General features: G+C 40.0%; 1 protein-coding gene across 1 annotated transcript in view; it reads right to left on the minus strand.

Moving 5' to 3' along the window:
- LOC120561114 overlaps positions 1–19,831 on the minus strand; it is a 146,227-nt gene that overhangs the window by 47,698 nt on the left and 78,698 nt on the right. Inside the window, exons 9-12 of the mRNA XM_039804064.1 lie at positions 18,036–18,560; positions 7,632–7,919; positions 5,612–5,899; positions 1,844–1,987 (exon numbers count right to left, since the gene is read on the minus strand). Coding sequence (XP_039659998.1) covers positions 1,844–1,987; positions 5,612–5,899; positions 7,632–7,919; positions 18,036–18,560 — 1,245 coding nt within the window. The remainder of the gene's footprint in view (positions 1–1,843; positions 1,988–5,611; positions 5,900–7,631; positions 7,920–18,035; positions 18,561–19,831) is intronic.

The raw sequence follows: 19,831 nt of genomic DNA on the forward strand, positions 1-19,831 counted from the left end.
TGGGGGAATTTGACTGAAACCACCAACATATATGGGCACCCAACACCAGCAAACAGATGACATGAAAGAGTTCACAGATAATAAACAAATACCCACCCTGAGACATTAATCAGTTTGTGGTTTTGTACTGCAGTACAGCCTCTAAGCTCTGCTTATCTTAGGCTCCTGTTTAAAATTCCAACCGATACCGATTTTGATGATACAGGAAGGTTCCCAAACCTAGCGTCATTCTATAGTTGTAAACATGCTCCAAAACAGCCTCATGAATAACTTTCAATCATTGTTCATTTATTAAACAAAATGCTGAACATTTGGCCACAATCTGCTCAGAAACAAAAGGTAAAAAGCCACTTTCAGTAGGATTTCTTAAACAGACATAAAAACAGTGATGTCAGTCACTCTGAAATGTAAATCCTGACTTCTTGTGCAGGAGGCTTCATATAGAAGTATCAAATACTACTCGAGGTACATGGATTTAAAGTCCTTGTTATACTTTAAACTAAACGTGATTCTAAGATACTTTGTAAATTAGCATTTGGCAAAAACAACCATGAAGTTCACATCATTATTTTAACAGCCACTACTGTCCACTCACTGTGAAAATACTGTTAATAACATAAGTCATATGAAGAGAAACTTTACATTAAAATATTTACATCTCATCTTTGTTCAAAATATTTAACATTCAGTATCAGAGATGTAACTACTGTAAAAGTATTTCATTCAGTTCAACAGGTCTCTACGAGAGTTTCAGCTGGATGGTTTCTCCTGTCTATGTTGATCCTCAGGTCACTTTTCCCACAATTGCTGCAAAAATGTTGCTCCTCACTTCTGAGGGTTCTTGTCAGTTTTGACCATGAACTAATATAACTTTATAATAAAATTTCAAAGGATCAATATTAGATGAGATTTTATCCTCTGTGAGTTCTCATATGCTTTAATAAATCTGAAGAGACACAGAATCTTTTTCTGCAGGTCTTGCAAACGTACGGCTTCTCTCCTGTATGGGCTCTTTTCATGTGGGACAACAAGCCACTACTACGCCCAAACCCTTTTCCACACGTTTTGCAAGGATATGACTTCTCACCTGTGTGAGTTGTCATATGATTTTCCAGGTGATGTTTACGTTGGAAATCTTTTCCACATGTTTTGCAGGAATACGGCCTCTCACCTGTGTGTGTTCTCATATGACTTTTTAATGCTGAAGAGTCAAAGACTCTTTTACCACAGGTCTTGCAAATGTATGGCTTCTCTCCTGTGTGTGTTCTCATATGGACCAACAAGCCACTACTATGCCCAAACCCGTTTCCACATGTTTTGCAAGAATATGGCTTCTCACCTGTGTGACTTCTCATGTGGTTTTTTAAAGCTGAAGCCTCACAGAATCTTTTCCCACAGGTCTTGCAAATGTACGGCTTCACACCTGTGTGGATTCTCATGTGGATTTCCAGGTGATGTTTACGTCTGAAATCTTTTCCACATGATTTGCAAGAATAAGGCTTCTCACCTGTGTGAGTTCTCATGTGGAGCAACAATCCACTACTACGCCCAAACCCTTTTCCACATGTTTTGCAAGAATAAGGCTTCTCACCTGTGTGACTTCTCATGTGGTTTTTTAAAGCTGAAGCTTCACGGAACCTTTTCCTGCAGGTCTTGCAAACATACGGCTTCACACCTGTGTGGATTCTCATGTGGATTTCCAGGTGATGTTTACGTCTGAAATCTTTTCCACATGTTTCACAAGAATAAGTCTTCTCACCTGTGTGGATTATCAGGTGTGTCTGCAATGCTGAGTTACACTTAAAGTCTTTCCCACATGTGTCACATATGAAAGACTTTTTACCTGTTTGAGTTTTAGGGTGAATCTCTGACACGTTAGTGTTGTCTACGTTGTTGCTGTGACTTCTGCTCTTGCGTCGTCTCTTCTTTGGTTCTGGCTCTGCATTTGTAGTTGGTCCTGAGTCTCCATGCTTGCCTCCTTTCTGATCTTAAGATTTGGATCAAACGATCAAAAGAGACAAACATCAGCGTGTTAATGAACGCTCATTTAGACTTAAATACTCAGTGTTCCCTTTATTAAAAGCTGGATGCAAAACAATCAGAGACACAAAGACCTCTACGGAGAGAATTGATGTCAAACAACACAACATGACGGCAAAGAGACACGACTAAAGTTTACTCTTTGAGACAGAGTTTAGGTTTTGTGGGTGGCTCAAATATGTTTTACTGCTCCAGATATTTTAATTTTTACGGCCAAAACGGTCTCTTTTGATAGTAAAGGTTGCTGCCCGCTGGCCTAGTTGAATGTGAGTGGATATCTGAAGAAAGAAACTTGAAAAGTATCTGGGAGAACATGAATTCAAACATGGAACATGCATGTGTGAAAAAGCTTTCTATCTGTCGACAGCAGTAAATATTCTCTTCTGTTAGAACGGGAAATCATTCTCAGAAACCTCTTCTGATGAATGAAGGATATGTAACATTATTACACAGGTTGATTTACAATTAGACTAAAGAGATAAATAAGAAGAACAAACCTTTCTCAAGACACCAAACATCTTCAATACTGTTTCTCCACTTTAACCTTTCATCTACAGTCATTCCTCAGACTTTAATTTGCACCACTAATATAGAGTAAGAACTATCAAATACTATTCAAGGTACATGAATTTTAGGTCCTTGTTAAAAAAAAAAGTGATTCTGTGATACTTAAAAGGAACATTTGGCAAAACCAAAGTTCACAAGTTCACATCATTACTTTAAAAGCCACTACTGTCCACTCACTGTGAAACTCACATCCTCCCTTGATTTGGGAGATTACAAATGTTTCCAAAAAAATACTGTTAATAATAAAAGTAAGTTATATGAAGAGAAACCTTATATTAAAGCTCCATTGTGTAATTCTTTGAGTTGATTCTCAGCAAAAACCCATTTGTTCTTTCACAAATATGTGCTCATTCATGTGTAATGAGCCCTTTTAAACTCAGTGGCACCATGACGAATGGCAGGGAGAGGGAGAAGATAACCAAGGAAGTTAAAAAGAGAATTAAAATGACAACGTGACAGGCAAGCAGCAAGACCAAAGTTAATATTGGAATGGCTTTTTTTAAGATGGAAAGAGCTCATAAGGAGCAAGGATTTTAAAAAGGGACACCAAAGTTGCCTGCTTTCTTCTCAAAAGGTAATTCTGCTTATTTGTGTAAATTCAAAGTTTCATAGTTGCTTGACTAACTATAGCATGGTTGTGCATAACGCTAGAACGACGTCTAGGGTACTTTTCCTCGCGTCAGTGATGAAAAAGGATTGTCTGCCTTGTAACATAAACGTAATCACATGTGTCGTGATTTCCCTGGCAGACAACTCACATAATGGAGTTATAACACAGACTAGCTACAGCTAGAACAGCTGCGTGTAAACTCCTACGCTGTAAACATTGCCTTACACTATTAAACCTGTACAATATACAGAATAACAATAGCACTGATACTTTACTAACATTAGCTTGCATATGTTTGGGAACCTGATAGCTGATGTTAGCAATGAAATACCAAAGTAAGTACCAAAATAAAGTAAAACTATTATTACACTGGAAGGAACACTCACGGACAAAGTCGTACTTCTTGGAATAATACGGCCACTGTAGGAGTTAAAATGCGCTCGGAATGGGAGGGGCTAGAAAGTAATATTTTGTTGGTTGTCATATACAATTTCACCGCTAGATGGGAGAAATTTTCATGTGGACCGACAAGTTACCATTATATCCAAACTCTTTTCCACATGTTTTGCAAACTTACGGCTTCTCACCTGTGTGGGTTCTCATGTGGATGTTAAAAGCATCCTTAAGTCTGAATTTGTTTCCACATGTTTTGCAGAAATATGGCTTCTCTCCAGTGTGAATTCTCATATGCTTTACTAATGCTGAAGAGTCAAAGAATCTTTTCCCACAAGTCTTGCAAATGTACGGCTTCTCTCCTGTGTGGATTCTCATGTGGACTAACAAGGCACAACTATATCTGACATTTTTTCCACGTTTTGCAAACATACGGCTTCTCTCCTGTGTGGGTTCTCATGTAGACCAACGAGTTATTATTTAGCCCAAACGCTTTTCCACATGTTTTGCAAGAATAAGGCTTCTCACCTGTGTGAGTTCTCATGTGGTTTAATAAGTCTGAAGAGACACAGAATCTTTTCCTGCAGGTCTTGCAAACGTACGGCTTCTCACCTGTGTGGACTCTTCTCATGTGGACCAACAAGTTACGACAACATCTTACGACATCTTACCTGTCAGACCGAACCTACCGGGTAACTTGGAGAGGATCTAGCTCAGAGCCTTGCCCACTCAAAACTGGGGTTCCTCAGGGATCAGTCCTGGGTCCCCTCCTCTTCTCTCTCTATACCAACTCCCTTGGTTCTGTCATTCAGTCGCACGGCTTTTCTTATCACAGCTACGCAGACGACACCCAACTAATTCTTTCCTTTCCTGAGTCTGACACTCAAGTAGCAGCACGTATCTCGGCCTGTCTGACCGAAATCTCTTCTTGGATGTCCACTAACCATCTGAAACTCAACCTTGACAAGACTGAGCTCCTTTTCCTTCCAGGGAAGGGCTCTCCTACCCAAGACCTGACTATAACAATCGACAACTCTGTGGTAGTCCCCACCCAGACTGCTAGAAACCTGGGTGTGACACTTGACGACCAACTCTCCTTCACTGCCAACATTGCTGCAACCACCCGATCGTGCAGATACATGCTGCATAACATCAGAAGGATACGTCCACTTCTAACGCAGAAGGCGGCTCAGGTTCTGGTTCAGGCTCTAGTCATCTCACGTCTAGACTACTGCAACTCCCTGCTGATTGGCCTGCCTGCATGTGCCATCCGACCCCTGCAGCTCATTCAGAACGCAGCAGCTCGACTTGTCTTCAACCTCCCCAAGTTCTCTCACACTACACCTCTCCTCCGCTCTCTTCACTGGTAACCAGTGGCTGCCCGCATCCGCTTCAAGACACTAGTACTTACATACAGGGCCATGAACGGATCAGCCCCAGCTTACATCCAGGACATGGTCAAACCATATACCCCAACCCGCCCACTTCGCTCTGCATCAGCCAAACTGCTTGCTGCCCCCCCACAGCGAGGGAGAACTAATCACTCAACCAAATCCAGACTGTTCACTGTCCTGGCTCCCAAATGGTGGAATGAGCTCCCACCGACATCAGGATGGCTGAAAGCCTACACATCTTCCACCGAAGGCTAAAAACACATCTCTTCCGACTACACCTCGGTTAAAAAAAAAAAAGAAAAAAAAAAAAAACTCTTTAACCTGCACTTTTGTTTCTTTGTAGCTTAGCTTATTTAAAGCTAATGTACTTGCACTTACTACTGGTTGTCTAGAGTTTGGACCTTCTCAGTTGAATGCACTTAATTGTAAGTCGCTTTGGATAAAAGCGTCAGCTAAATGACATGTAATGTAATGTAATGTAACAACAACCAAACTATATATTTGCAATAATATGACTTCTCACCTGTGTGGATTCTCTGGTTTTTCTTCAAACCTGAATTACACTTAAAGTCTTTCCCACATGTGTCACATATGAAAGACTTTTTACCTGTTGGAGTATTAGGGTGAATCTCTGACACGTTAGTGTTGTCTACGTTGTTGCTGTGACTTCTGCTCTTGCGTCGTCTCTTCTTTGGTTCTGGCTCTGCATTTCTAGTTGGTCCTGAGTCTCCATGCTTGCCTCCTTTCTGATCTTGGCTCTCAGCTTCATGAGAGTTGTGAGAGAGGAGCTGGTGGTCACTGTTTGCTTCTGATACCACAGAGGTTATAACTGGCATGTTGAGCTGCTGGTCAGAGAGAACCTCCTCCTCCTTACAGACATGTTGCTGTGGGATCTCTGGAGGGACAGACAACAAAAGAAATAGAATACTACTGTTATTGGAGAAAAGAACAGAACACTTGCTCTCTTCTTCCTGAGACCATAGACTATAAAAATAATGAATGAAGCTTCCGGGTCAGAAAAGTGGAGCAAATGCTGAAGCTCATTAAAGCTGCATTCTCTCTAATTTTCAGCCGGCTCCAAAAAGATTTTTATAGAAGTCCATGTGAAAATGACCCTACTTCTCACTTAATTTATTACTCTGTAAACATTATCATAATGACTCTATGGTCTCAATCGCTAGTTTGGTCCCATTTATTTTATGCTAAATAAAAGATTAAGCAGGGGATGTTTCAGGACCTGTCAAACAGGACAGAGGCTTTAATTATTGTAAAATCAAAAATATAAATCTGATGTGTTAAACAGACTTGTCCCACACAGTACAGGGATAAACTGAATAGTCCAGGTGATATGTTCACTTTTTCATAAAAGCATTGAATTGGTAGACTTGTACAGTTTGGGGCCCTGAACATTTTCAGAAATGGAGCCATCGCAAAAATGCTTTGTGGCGGCCATTTATTTTTCCGCTGTAACCAGATTATGTATTTTGCATCATATCTCCTGAACCAAACATGAAAACACACAATAGGAGCTGTCCACCCCGATGTTTTTACGGGTCAACGATTAGTTGGCCCTAAGACCTATAACTGAATAGATATTTATTTATTAAATATAAGGACCAGTTGTTGATGTGTTATAACTTAGGGCCCTCCAGTTTGGGAACCACTGTCATCAGGGTTAATGAACAAAAGGATTACGTATTTAAAACTCGTCAGCACTGGTTCACAACCTTTTTAGTCTGAGGTCCTCCCACAGTCCTGTCAGATGAGCTCACGTACCCCTTCATCAATTCCCAAAGTATGCAAAGAAGTGACTCTTGTTATGATTTGATACTATAAATTAAATGTAATTGAATACCTCAGTAAACAAAAAGAGTTTATGGGCTAAATGGCTAGTTCTAGATTGTCTTTAATACAGCAGCATGATGTCAATTTAGTAAATTATGGTCCCATTTATCTAAGAATAGACTATAAAGCAGGGGATGCTTTAGGACCTGAAAATCAGGACAGAGGCTCATATTATATCATGTAAAGTAAAAGTCGGATTTGTTTAAACAGACTTGTCCAACACAGTACAAGGATAAAGTGAATAGTCCAGTTGATATGTTCACTTTTTCATAAAAGCATTGAATTGGTACACTTGTACAATTTGGGGCCCTGAACATTTTCAGAAATGAAGCCATGGCAAAAACACCTCATGGTGGCCATTAACTTTCCGCTGTAACCAGATTGTATATTATGCATCATATCTCCTGAATCAAACATGAAAACACACAATAGGTGCTGTCTACACCAGTGTTTTGATGGTCAACAATTAGAGTGGACCAACAAGACACTACTTTGTCTGAAAATTTTTCCACGTTTTGCAAGAATATGGCTTCTCACTTGTATGGATTGTCATATGCCTTTTTAATACTGAAACGTCAAATCATGTTTTCTCACAGATCTTGCAAATGTACGGCTTATGACCTAGGATTTCATGTGGACCAACAAGCCAGTTTTTGTCTGAAACCTTTTTCCACATGTTTTGCAAGAATAAGGCTTCTCACCCGTGTGGATTGTCAGGTTTTTCAAACCTGAATTATACTTCAAGTCTTTCTCACATTTGTCACATATAAAAGAGGTTTTACCTGTTTGAGTATTAGGGTGAATCTCTGACACGTTAGTGTTGTCTACATTGTTACTGTGACTTCTGCTCTTGCGTTGACTCTTCTTTGGTTCTGGCTCTGCATTTCTAGTTGGTCCTGAGTCTCCATGCTTGTCTTCTTTCTGATCTTGGCTCTCAGCTTCATGAGAGTTGTGAGAGAGGAGCTGGTGGTCACTGTTTGCTTCTGATACCACAGAGGTTATAACTGGCATGTTGAGCTGCTGGTCAGAGAGAACCTCCTCCTCCTTACAGACATGTTGCTGTGGGAGCTCTGGAGGGACAGACAACAAAAGAAATAGGATACTACTGTTATTGGATAAAAGAACAGAAGACTTGCTCTCTTTTTCCTGAGACCATAGACTGTAAAAATAATGGATGGAGCTTCTGGGTCTGAAAAGTGGAGCAAATGCTGAAGCTCATTCAAGCTGCATTCTCTCTAATTTTCAGCCCGGCTCCAAAAAGATTTTTTATAGAAGTCCATGTGAAAATGACCCTACTTCTCACTTAATTTATTACTCTGTAAACATTATCATAATGACTTTAAGGTCTCAATCGCTAGTTTGGTCCCATTTATTTTATGCTAAATAAAAGATTAAGCAGTGGATGTTTCAGGACCTGTCAAACAGGATAGAGGCTTTAATTATTGTAAAATCAAAAATTTAAATCTGATGTGTTAAATAGATTTGTCCCATACAGTACAGGCATAAACTGAATAGTCCAGGTGATATGTTTACTTTTTCATAAAAGCATTGAATTGGTACACTTCTGGTTCAGATTCAGCAACTGCACGGCCTATTTCTCGCTTAAAAGTTTTTCAGAAACACGTTTCAGTGAACTATTTTTGTAAAATACAAGATCGTATTCAGAACGTACCTCCCCGAATATCTATCTGTCCCAATTGTGTAATTATTCATTATATAAAAGTAGATATTGTTATTTTGTCATACTTGTTGAATTTTAAATGTTTAGGTTGGTTTGGTTAGCAATCCTACTACTATATCTACCTAAAGTGAGGCTGAATCTTTTAACCATTAATCCATTACTTTCAGCTAACCATTTAAACTGCTTATGCAGTACTTTCTAGGGGTGCAGCGATCCGATATTAGGACCGGATATCGCCCCCGATATTGACAAAATAGCTGGATCGGGGATCGGAAAAATTAACAGATCCACGGGCCGATCCAGTTTGCAGACCTGCCAACCTTGAAGAAATTTTATGAGTACAACACCCCCCCATGCGCACCAATCACCGACACTGTATTAAAGATGAGAGTTAGACCAGGTTAACACATAGCCTTCTTCTGATTACTGAAGGGAAATTAAGTAGTTTAAGTAATGATTTACTCATAAAGCAACTTTAAATAGGCCTAAAGCAACTACTAAAAGCACAAGATTGAAGCCTGACAGAGACACAATTATAGGCTAATAAATAACATGGGTCAGATATTTTCAGATACGCTTTTAAAAATTTGACATGGGTGACATTGCATTATGTCAGTTACCATCACATAAATAATTCCAAAATGTAATACATTATTGATTACTAGTTACTGTCATCTGAGAGTAATTAGTTATATTACAATATTACTGTCTCTGAATTGTAATGCTTACACTACTTTTGCGTTACTTTCACCAAAATAGAAGCGGAAGTATTCTTGGCAGGTAGCTTGTGAATTTCACCAGGGGTCAACAAAGTCTCATCTTTATCCACTTTAATACATCATAATTTATTCATATTATTTTGTATTATTAATCTGACGCTGCAAAGTAACTAAAGCTATAAAATAAATAGTTAAGTAAAACGTTCAACAGCCTACTTGACTCTGAATTGTGGTGGACTATAGAAGTAGCCTAATAAGTAGGAGAAAATTAAAAATACCCAATTAAAATTGAATCAAAGTAGCCGACGGAAGGCTATAGTTACTTTTCACCGCTGATGAAATGTAATATTACGTGTAGCAAGACTAAACATTAATTCTCGACATGTCAGTTGTCACATTGCTGTCGCCACTGACAGGACACAGATGTTGTCAGTTACCGTCTCTGGTTCTGGTTCTGACCACGGGGAACAGTGACGCAGCGTAAACAACTCAGGAAAATAATGTCTGTGTCGCAAATGTATCCGTCTCTGCAGTCATTTCAACCACTGAATTATAACGCGTTACTCCCATCACTGAAGGACACTATGAGCGCTTTTTTCTTGTCATACATTTATTTTTAATATCATTATCTTTCAGGGGGTGGGGAGTATTTGTTTAAGGGACTGTGTTCGTTACCTGTTGCCCCTTGGTGACTGATGTCGATGTCTGTCTTGCACACGGTGCAGAACGGGTGAGGAGGTTCTATATACTGTCTATATGAGGTAGTCTGGACATGTGGAGGCCTGATGAGGTTCTATATACTGTTTATGTGAGGTAGCTTGGACATGTGGAGGCCTGATGAGGTTCTATATACTGTCTATGTGAGGTAGTGTGGACATGTGGAGGCAAGGCCATCTCTCCTGTTAATAAATCGTTCCAAACCTTTTTTTGAGGCGGTTCAGCCATGGCATGCAAGCCTACAGTTATCCGGACAGCCTGGCTTGCAGAACTGAATTAAACGTGCAAAGCATTTGGCTAGGAGCAGGCTAAGAGGGGCAGGTGGGCGGAGGGTTAAAATGCAGCACTCTGACTGGCCGAAAGCTTTTCACTCCACTGCTCAGCGGCATAATCAACGTCATAGATGTAGATTGCATAGAAACTGAAACCAGAGAAAAGCGAGATGCAACAAAATGCGTACCTTGAGAGCAGCGAATTGTACAAGCGTACTTAAGGGCCAAAATGCGTGCCGAGTACGCAAAATGCGTACATCTTGGCAGGTCTGAGTTTGGTTTTTTTACCCTCCATCGCAGCACCGGGAGCCCCGTTACCTGCGTACCCTTCTCACTCATGGTAGTAACTTTATAACAACAACTCTCTTTAAAAGGATAAAACACCATAGCATATAACAATTTGTGACTTAAACAGTTTCTAACACTAATAATTTTACATTTACAAATCTACACCGCCAAACGGCATGCTGGTTAACATTATAGCTGCTAGCCTAGCTAGCCAGGTAACATAGCAGTCTGTTAAGCTGGGAGAGGCTCCGGTCGGTACTGCATATTCAAGAGCCGAGAAGAAAGTTAGCTAGAGGATGAAGAAAGACCGGAGATACACCAGAACAACGTGTGCTCAAGAGAGGAGCCGTCTGTTGTTCCCAAGTTTTTTGTTTCTAAAAAATTGGACATAATTTAGCCACTGTTGTTGCCCGTCGCTCTAACGTTACTCGGCCGTGCTAACGTTACCGTGCTAACGTTACTGTGCAAATGTTAAAGACCTGTAACTTCAAGCATGCAGCGGAGCAACGTTATGAATGCAATCCACCTCCGGTCCCGCTACAGACCGTTGAGAAAGACGGTTCAGAGCAATTAATAAAACTCTGGATTTAAGATGTCTTGCCTCGCTGAAATACGTCCGCCAACCTACTAACGTTATTTAAACAGCGAAGGAGGCTGACAGCGGAGCTCCATTCAGTCACCCACTACAACAACCTAACTTACCTGTGGCCAAGGTAGTGTCTATACAACTAGCTTACAACTATTTGGTTTTGAAAGGGAAACAATGTTAAAGTTGTTTGTATATGTAGGCTATTCATTCATTTTGAGTTTATTTTACTACTTTGCAGTTTGCACAATACAAATTTTTTAGAAAACTGTTTCATGGACTCTCCTTCATATAAAGTTATTGTATAATGTCGTAGAGGAAAACCCTTTAGTAATAAAAGCTTTTAGTAAACATGATGACATTAACATGTTTTTGTGACATTCTATGTATTCTTGACAGTAGAATAAGCCATTATAAACCTATATAAAGGTGGCCCATTATTGAAGGCCCATTATTGTTATTTATTTAAATTTATTTTAAGAAGTTTGATTACATTATATTTTCGATTTGAATGCAAAATTGTTTTTTAAATAACAAATAAATAAGAATTCAAAACATTACATCTATGTTATTTTGTCTTAGTTAGGAAAGTAATGTTTAGTTAGGAAGGTCTGGTGCCTTTAGTCTCTTCCACATGGTGGAAGGAAGGTATGATGTGGAAGGTATACAGTTTATTATTAATTCAGCAACGGTATCGGATAAGTATCGGGTATCGACAGATACACAAAGCCCTAGCATCGGTATCGGGACTGAAAAAGTCGGATCGGTGCATCCCTAGTACTTTCAGGTTACTATTACAACCCTTTCTCCACTTCTTTTAGCTACTCATTACAACTATTTCGTAATACTTATTACCAGCTATTATTTCTACTATTTATTCATTATTTTTAGCTAAACTTGCTCGCTTGCTTTCTAGTCTTCATTCACTCCTAAATAACTGCACCCTGTTTACATGTTACAATTGGAATAGACCCGGGTTCGATTCCCACTGTGATACATAAACCAATGTTTTCCTGAGCAAGCCACTTAACCCCTAGTTGCTCCAGAGGCGTGCAACCTCTGATACATACATAGCAATTATAAGTCTCTTTGGATAAAAGCATCAGCTAAATTACATGTAATGTGATAATTAATATTCTATCAAATCATAATTCTCAACATCATTAAATCAGCTCATTGTGAGACAGACCAACCTTTCAAACACAAGGTAGGAGCTGCAATCACTTTTTGAGTGGAAATGTGCATTTTATGGGTTGTATTGCTCATTTCAAAAGGTATATTATAGTGCTGTCAAACGATTCAAATATTTAATCGCATTAATGTCATAGTTAACTCACGATTAATCGCAATTAATCACACATTTTTATCTATTCTAAATGTCCCTTGATTTCTTTTTGTCTCATTAAATTTTTTCGTTTTAATACTCTTATCAACATGAAAAAGTGGATCGGCTTGCTTTGTGCAAATGTTTTTTTTATTGAAAACAACATTGGCATATACGTAGTGTTCAATTTCACACTAATATGCTCACTTGGAACTAATAATCTGTCACATAATGTAACACTGTAACCTCCATTTTCTACTGCAGATAGTACTGCCTCATGCCTGAGGTGAGCGTGGCTGGTCGTCATAGTGACTATGGTTTCCCCCAACTCATTTCCTGGTTCTCATTCTCCATATTCAACATAAAATCAAGGAGAGGGTTAACTTTTCCTGTTACAGATTTCCCACCGTGGTCAGAAAGAACAGAGGAGACACTTTGTTTCTCTCACTGACTGTAGAGTCACTACTCGCTCCGAAGCTAATTGCCGTGACGAACCTACTAGCTACGCGGCTCGCAAGCCCAAACAAGTGTGTGCGGCCGCAGCGTGTGTCTGTTTTGTTTCCAGTCTGTGAAATTACGAATCCCACTATGGCCACGCCAAGACCCGCCCTTCAATCACTACTATTGACCAGGCGTCCAAGGTAACGTACCCCCATGTGTTCAGGTCCTATCTCCTGACAAATCCGCTATCCTAACCACTCAAGGTGAAATGCCTAACTCCAACCAATCGAGCTGCTTCGTAGGGTGGGTCTTGGCGTGGCCATAGTGGGATTCGTAATTTTGCTTCCGGTCTAGCTAGATCAGAAAGAACGTTAATCCTTCTTTAACTGTCTATACGTTAATCGCACGATAAAAAAAATTTCGCCGTTAAAATGGTTTTGCGTTAACGCCGTTAATAACGCGTTAAACTGACAGCCCTAGTATATTATCAACAGTTAAAAGGTTGTGGGTGGGCTATAATCTATAAAATATAAGCCTCCCTCATTAAACCAAGTCATTTCCAAGGTAGGAGGATGGTTCTAATCAGGGCACAGGGAGCTCCTGCTGACAGTAATCCCTTGTTGGCACAACAGGGACTCCGTAGCCATCTGTGGTTCTAACCATGATTCAAATAATAGCGTGTAAATCAAGGGGTTAAGCGAGCGTCTGGCAAGCATATCTTCTATGGCGCAATTTTGATGCTAACAAGCCCATTGACTCCCATTCATTTTGACGTCACTTTGACAGCGAATAACTTTACATCTGAAGTGTTTAATCAATCAATGAATCAAAATCAAAATGTATTTATATAGCGCTTTACAACAACCAGCAGGTATCCAAAGTGCTTCACATCAGGAACTAAGAATAGAACATATCTTGCAATAAAAAGAATGAAACGCAGAAAACAGTAAAATCATAAAAGGTTACATAGAAACAGGAAGAGGAAATTGTCACACTACTACTGCATATTAAAATCCATTCTAAACTGGTAGGTTTTGAGTTTAGACCTGAAAAGAGCAACATCTGTAATTGTGCGAATATCAGGGGGTAACTTGTTCCAGAGTCTTGGGGCAGCAACCACAAAAGCCTGATCACCCCACTGTTTGTACCTTCACCTCGGGACTTCTAAAACCAGTTGGTTAGAAGACGGCAAAGACCGGTTGTGCTCACGCAGGGTTAAAATCTACTTAAAAGTACTCCGGGGCCAGGCCATTAAGGGCCTTAAAAACAAACCATAAAATCTATTCTAAAACACACAGGGAGCCAATGTAGGGTTTAAAGACTCTATTTGTCCGTTGTTTATTTCTAAAGAAACACGACAATGTATAAAAGGCTCCATTACCTTGTAGCTCACGTTATGGCTCCGTAGCAGACGCTTTTATAACAATAGGCTAACGATTGTGTCATAACCACGAGACTTACTGTCACACAGTAGAGGAATTACCGTATAGTACAGGAGAAGCTCACAGGCAGTTTGGACTTACATGATCTGTTTAAGTTTAATGACTAATGTTAACTAGCATGTTAGTGATCAGTAATTAGCCTGTGTCTATGTTATCTCCTTACATATAGCTACGCTCTCCGTCTCTGTAAGATTGGGAATGATTGAGATTTCTCTCGGCACAGCTACCAGAAGACTTCACACTTTCAGACAGGTTGCTCACGTCACATCTACGTCTTCAAGCTCAGTTGGAGGCTGCTCAGTAACGCTCAGCCAGCACCGGGAAAGAGACTTCTGACATCCTTCACTGGTCTCAGACCAGAGACATGGGGTCTGCTGGTCCAGTTTATATATATACTGTCTATGATTTGAACTCACCTATCCTGTGTAACATATAGAACCAGGATCCAAATAGTAGCGGTTAAACTCACCTATCCTGTGTAACCTGATTTCTGGTCTCCAAACGCCATCCAACAGTCTGCGCTGCCGAGCGATCTCTTCCTCGTACTCGACGATAGTTTTTTCAACAACTCGGAATATTTCTTCAGCAGCAGCAGTTAGTCGCTCGGTGACAAACTCTCTCAAACACTCAACTGAAGACATTGTTGCTTAGTTCCAGCTGAAAGAATCATCTGCTCTACGACTACAATACCGTCTTCCAGCTCATTCAACAGCAGCATGCAGCTAACGCTACGGCCAGCAGCCTTGTTTACTTCCGCTGGCTGTCACACTCATTAAGGTCCGAGGGGAAACGGGAGGCAGCTTTTCTTTCTGCTTTTAGCTGAGGGCATTTTATTTAAACTTGTGTGTTTAACATCTGCTCATTTTGGCAGTAGACCATACTTTCCGAACTGGATTGATATTCCAAGTCATATTTTTCATATATGTCGAGTTGTGAATGTTTTTCACTAACGTGTTCAAATTGAAAACTGAATTTGGTGAATCAGCTTTTCCTCAAAGAAAGAACGGGCTATTTCTGCTTAAATTAACGTGAGACAGTCAGGCCTTTTATCACATAAACACCTGTGAGGAACATATGTGTACAAATACTTAAAGTTATCATGTTATTGTAGTAGTCTTTGTATCTAAACTGTGTTTTCCTCTTCTCTCCTTCAGCAGTTCCCTGAACGGCCGTTACAGAGCGGTCAGACAGCGACACTCAGTGGCAGCTTGGTGGAACTGCAGCTGCTACTTCTTAATAAAACCAGCAGTCAGGGGCAGGGTTTCTCTTCCTGCTTCCAACAACAGTTTAACACCAAATAATGGCATCACATGACGTGTCACTCTATAGAAAAAAAATGAATAAGCAGAGGTGTAAGAAGTCTTCGGATTATTTCAGGAGAAATACCAGTGTCATTTATAGTAATTTCAAAGTAACCCTGAAATCTGTCAAGCAAATACAAGTATACAGTTTTTAGACTATGTATTAATTTCACAATGTATATTAAGCAACTTTTTCCAAATTGTCACAATTGTTTAATTACATTTTTAACACAGCTGGATGTTATTTTGCTGAGTTCTCAAAGTGTAAATGAGGTAGGGTTTGAACACTTAGAACAGTTGTAATTTTATTCTCTAAAAATAATTGGAACTAAACAGAAACTGTTTTGATATACTTTATTGTCCCCATGGGGGAATTTGACTGAAACCATCAACATATATGGGCACCCAACACCAGCAAACAGATGACATGAAAGAGTTCACAGATAATAAACAAATACCCACAGAGACATTAATCAGTTTGTGGTTTTGTACTGCAGTACAGCCTCTAAGCTCTGCTTATCTTAGGCTCCTGTTTAAAATTCCAACCGATACCGATTTTGATGATACAGGAAGGTTCCCAAACCATGCAGTCATTCTATAGTTGGAAACATGCTCCAAAACAGCCTGATGAATAACTTTCAATCATTGTTCATTTATTAAACAAAATGCTGAACATTTAGCCACAATCTGCTCAAAAACAAAAAAGGTAAAAAAGGCACTTTAACATTCAATAGGATTTCTTAAACAGAAATAAAAAACAGTGATGTCAATCACTCTGAAATGTAAATCCTGACTTCTTGTGCAGGAGGCTAGATTTAAAGTCCTTTAAACTTTAATCTAAAAGTGATTCTGAGATACTTTGTAAATTTGGCAAAAACAACCATGAAGTTCACATCATTACTTTAACAGCCACTACTGTCCACTCACTGTGAAAATACTGTTAATAACAGAAGTAATAGTCATATGAAGAGAAACTTGACATTAAGATATTTACATCTCATCTTTGTTCAAAATATTTAACATTCAGTAACAGAGATGTAACTACTGTAAAAGTATTTCATTCAGTTCAACAGGTCTCTACGAGAGTTTCAGCTGGATGGTTTCTCCTGTCTATTTTGATCCTCAGGTCACTTTTCCCACAATAGCTGCAAAAATGTTGCTCCTCACTTCTGAGGGTTCTTGTCAGTTTTGACCATGAAACACTAGAACTTCATAATAACATTTCAAAGGATCAATATTAGATTAGATTCTATCCTCTGTGGGTTCTCATATGCTTCGTTAAACCTGAACCATCATAGAATCTTTTCCTGCAGGTCTTGCAAACTTACGGCTTCTCACCTGTGTGGGCTCTTCTCATGTGGACCAACAAGTTATTACTATACCCAAACCCTTTTCCACATGTTTTGCAAGAATATGGCTTCTCACCTGTGTGTGTTCTCATATGGATTTCCAAGGTATCTTTACGTCCAAACCCTTTTCCACATGTTTTGCAGGAATACGGCTTCTCACCTGTGTGGACTCTTCTCATGTGGATTTCCAAGTTATCTTTACGTCCAAAGTCTTTTCCACACGTTTTGCAGGAATACGGCTTCTCACCTGTGTGTGTTCTCATGTGGATTTCCAAGTTATCTTTACGTTGAAAGTCTTTTCCACATGTATTGCAAGAACAAGCCTTCTCTCCAGTGTGAATTCTCATGTGCCTTTTTAATGCTGAAGTGTCACAGAATCTTTTCTTGCAGGTCTTGCAAATGTACGGCTTCTCACCTGTGTGGGCTCTTCTCATGTGGACCAACAAGGTACTACTACGCCCAAACCCTTTTCCACACGTTTTGCAGGAATACGGCTTCTCACCTGTGTGTGTTCTCATGTGGATTTCCAAGTTATCTTTACGTTGAAAGTCTTTTCCACATGTTTTGCAAGAATAAGCCTTCTCTCCAGTGTGAATCCTCATGTGCCTTTTTAATGCTGAAGTGTCTAAGAATCTTTTCTTGCAGGTCTTGCAAATGTACAGCTTCTCACCTGTGTGAGTTCTCATGTGGATTTTCAGGTGAGTTTTACTTACAAAATCTTTTCCGCATGTGTGGACTCTTCTCATGTGTTTTCTAAGTTCATCGCTACGTCGGAATTCTTTTTTGCATGTTTTGCAAGAATACGGTTTCTCACCTGTGTGGCTATTCATGTGCCTATTAAATGTTGTAAGACGATAGAATCTTTCCCCACAGGTCTTACAAACGTACGGCTTCTCACCTGTGTGGATTCTCATGTGAACCAACAAGGCATAACTCTGTCCGAAATCTTTTCCACATGTTTCACAAGAATAAGGCTTCTCACCTGTGTGGATTCTCAGGTGTCTCTGCAATGCTGAATTACACTTAAAGTCTTTCCCACATGTGTCACATATGAAAGACTTTTTACCTGTTTGAGTATTAGGGTGAATCTCTGACACGTTAGTGTTGTCTACGTTGTTGCTGTGACTTCTGCTCTTGCGTCGTCTCTTCTTTGGTTCTGGCTCTGCATTTCTAGTTGGTCCTGAGTCTCCATGCTTGCCTCCTTTCTGATCTTGGCTCTCAGCTTCATGAGAGTTGGGAGAGAGGAGCTGGTGGTCACTGTTTGCTTCTGATACCACAGAGGTTATAACTGGCATGTTGGCTACAGACTCTTTCTCTGCTGCACTTAGAGTGTCATCATCAGGATTGAAGTTCAGAGTCTGACCTTCACTGTGGTCCCTTTCCTCATAAGTAGGAGTCAACATAAAGGTATCAGTCTCCTGCTTCAGTACAAGCTGCTCTCCCTCCTGACTGGTGCACAGTTCCTCCTGGTCCTCTTTAATCTGTGGAGGCTCTGGGTCCTCTTGGTCCAGACTGGAGTTCCTCTCCTGAATACAGAGCTGCTGGTCAGAGAGAACCTCCTCCTCCTTACAGACATGTTGCTGTGGGAGCTCTGGAGGGACAGACAACAAAAGAAATAGGATACTACTGTTATTGGAGAAAAGAACAGAACACTTGTTCTCTTTTTCTTGAGAACATAGACTGTAGAAATGATGAACGGAGCTTCTGGATCAGATGATAAAGGGTGCCTTCTGCGTCAGTATCTGAATAAGTGAATGATAACGGGTTGCCCAAGCATGTCTTCGCGGTGGATCATCGGTCCGCCAAAAACAGATGCTGTCTACTCTACATGCAAATAATGAAATTAATTGTACAGAAACACATGGTAGGAGAACGCCCAGGCTCTGGGGCTCTCCAGCATATTGATTTGTTGTTCACATGTCTTTGTTAATAAGTTTTGTTTCTGCACTATTACGTAGAGTTAAAGTGGCCATGTGTAACTTTCAGTTTGTGTTGATTCCGGGGGCGCTGGACAAAAGTGCGACAAAAGTGGTAGTGTTTACCACAATTACAGTCGTAAAGTTTTCTTTCTTTACTGTGCTGTATTACCCTCTGTATTACCGAGGTTGCGTTGCCGGGAGGTTATAGAGTTGCGATGATTGTTTTTGCTCAGACAGAAAATTTACAATAAGAGCTGCTTGTAGCATTCTCCAGAACCACTGTTCCCCCAAGATTACTCACAGAAGGACCACAAAGCACTGAATATGCAACCAGCGTACTACTGACTTACTGTGTACTAGTAATTCAGAGAAAAACATTGTACTATTACATTTACATGACAGAGAACACTGCAGATTCAGATTTTACTAACAAAATATCACAATTAAAATGTGGAGTAAACATACACATCTGCCTCATGGCGCTGCGTCACGCGCCACCCAATCTGTCCCGTTATGAGAGCCAATCAGCAGAAACCTGCGTTGATCAACCACCAAAACTGGACCGAGTAGCACAAACAGGTGGAAGGAAATGCAAATAAAAGAGAAATATATTCTTTTTGTTTAACTACATTTTAGTCTGTCTTTTTCAACGATATTGCAGTCAGTGTGTAATGACGGCGGTGCCCTCTCGTCTCATCATTATTATTATTAATAATAAACAACCAAACCCAGGGTGAGTCTGAACGAGGAAGAGAGCTCTCTTTACCTGTCAGCTAGATGATGTTATGTTCTGCTGTGTGCTTAGAAGTGGAGAATTTACAGCTCACAGCAACTTTATATGATATACTGTCTGGCTTTTGTTTGATATCTAGTGTCGGCATTTTATTGAGTTGTCTCTTTAGCAAATGATCCGAGTGAATTTAAGCTAGACATTTATTGTGAA

The sequence above is a fragment of the Perca fluviatilis genome, chromosome 6, assembly GCF_010015445.1.
Source record: "Perca fluviatilis chromosome 6, GENO_Pfluv_1.0, whole genome shotgun sequence".
Taxonomy (NCBI): domain Eukaryota; kingdom Metazoa; phylum Chordata; class Actinopteri; order Perciformes; family Percidae; genus Perca; species Perca fluviatilis.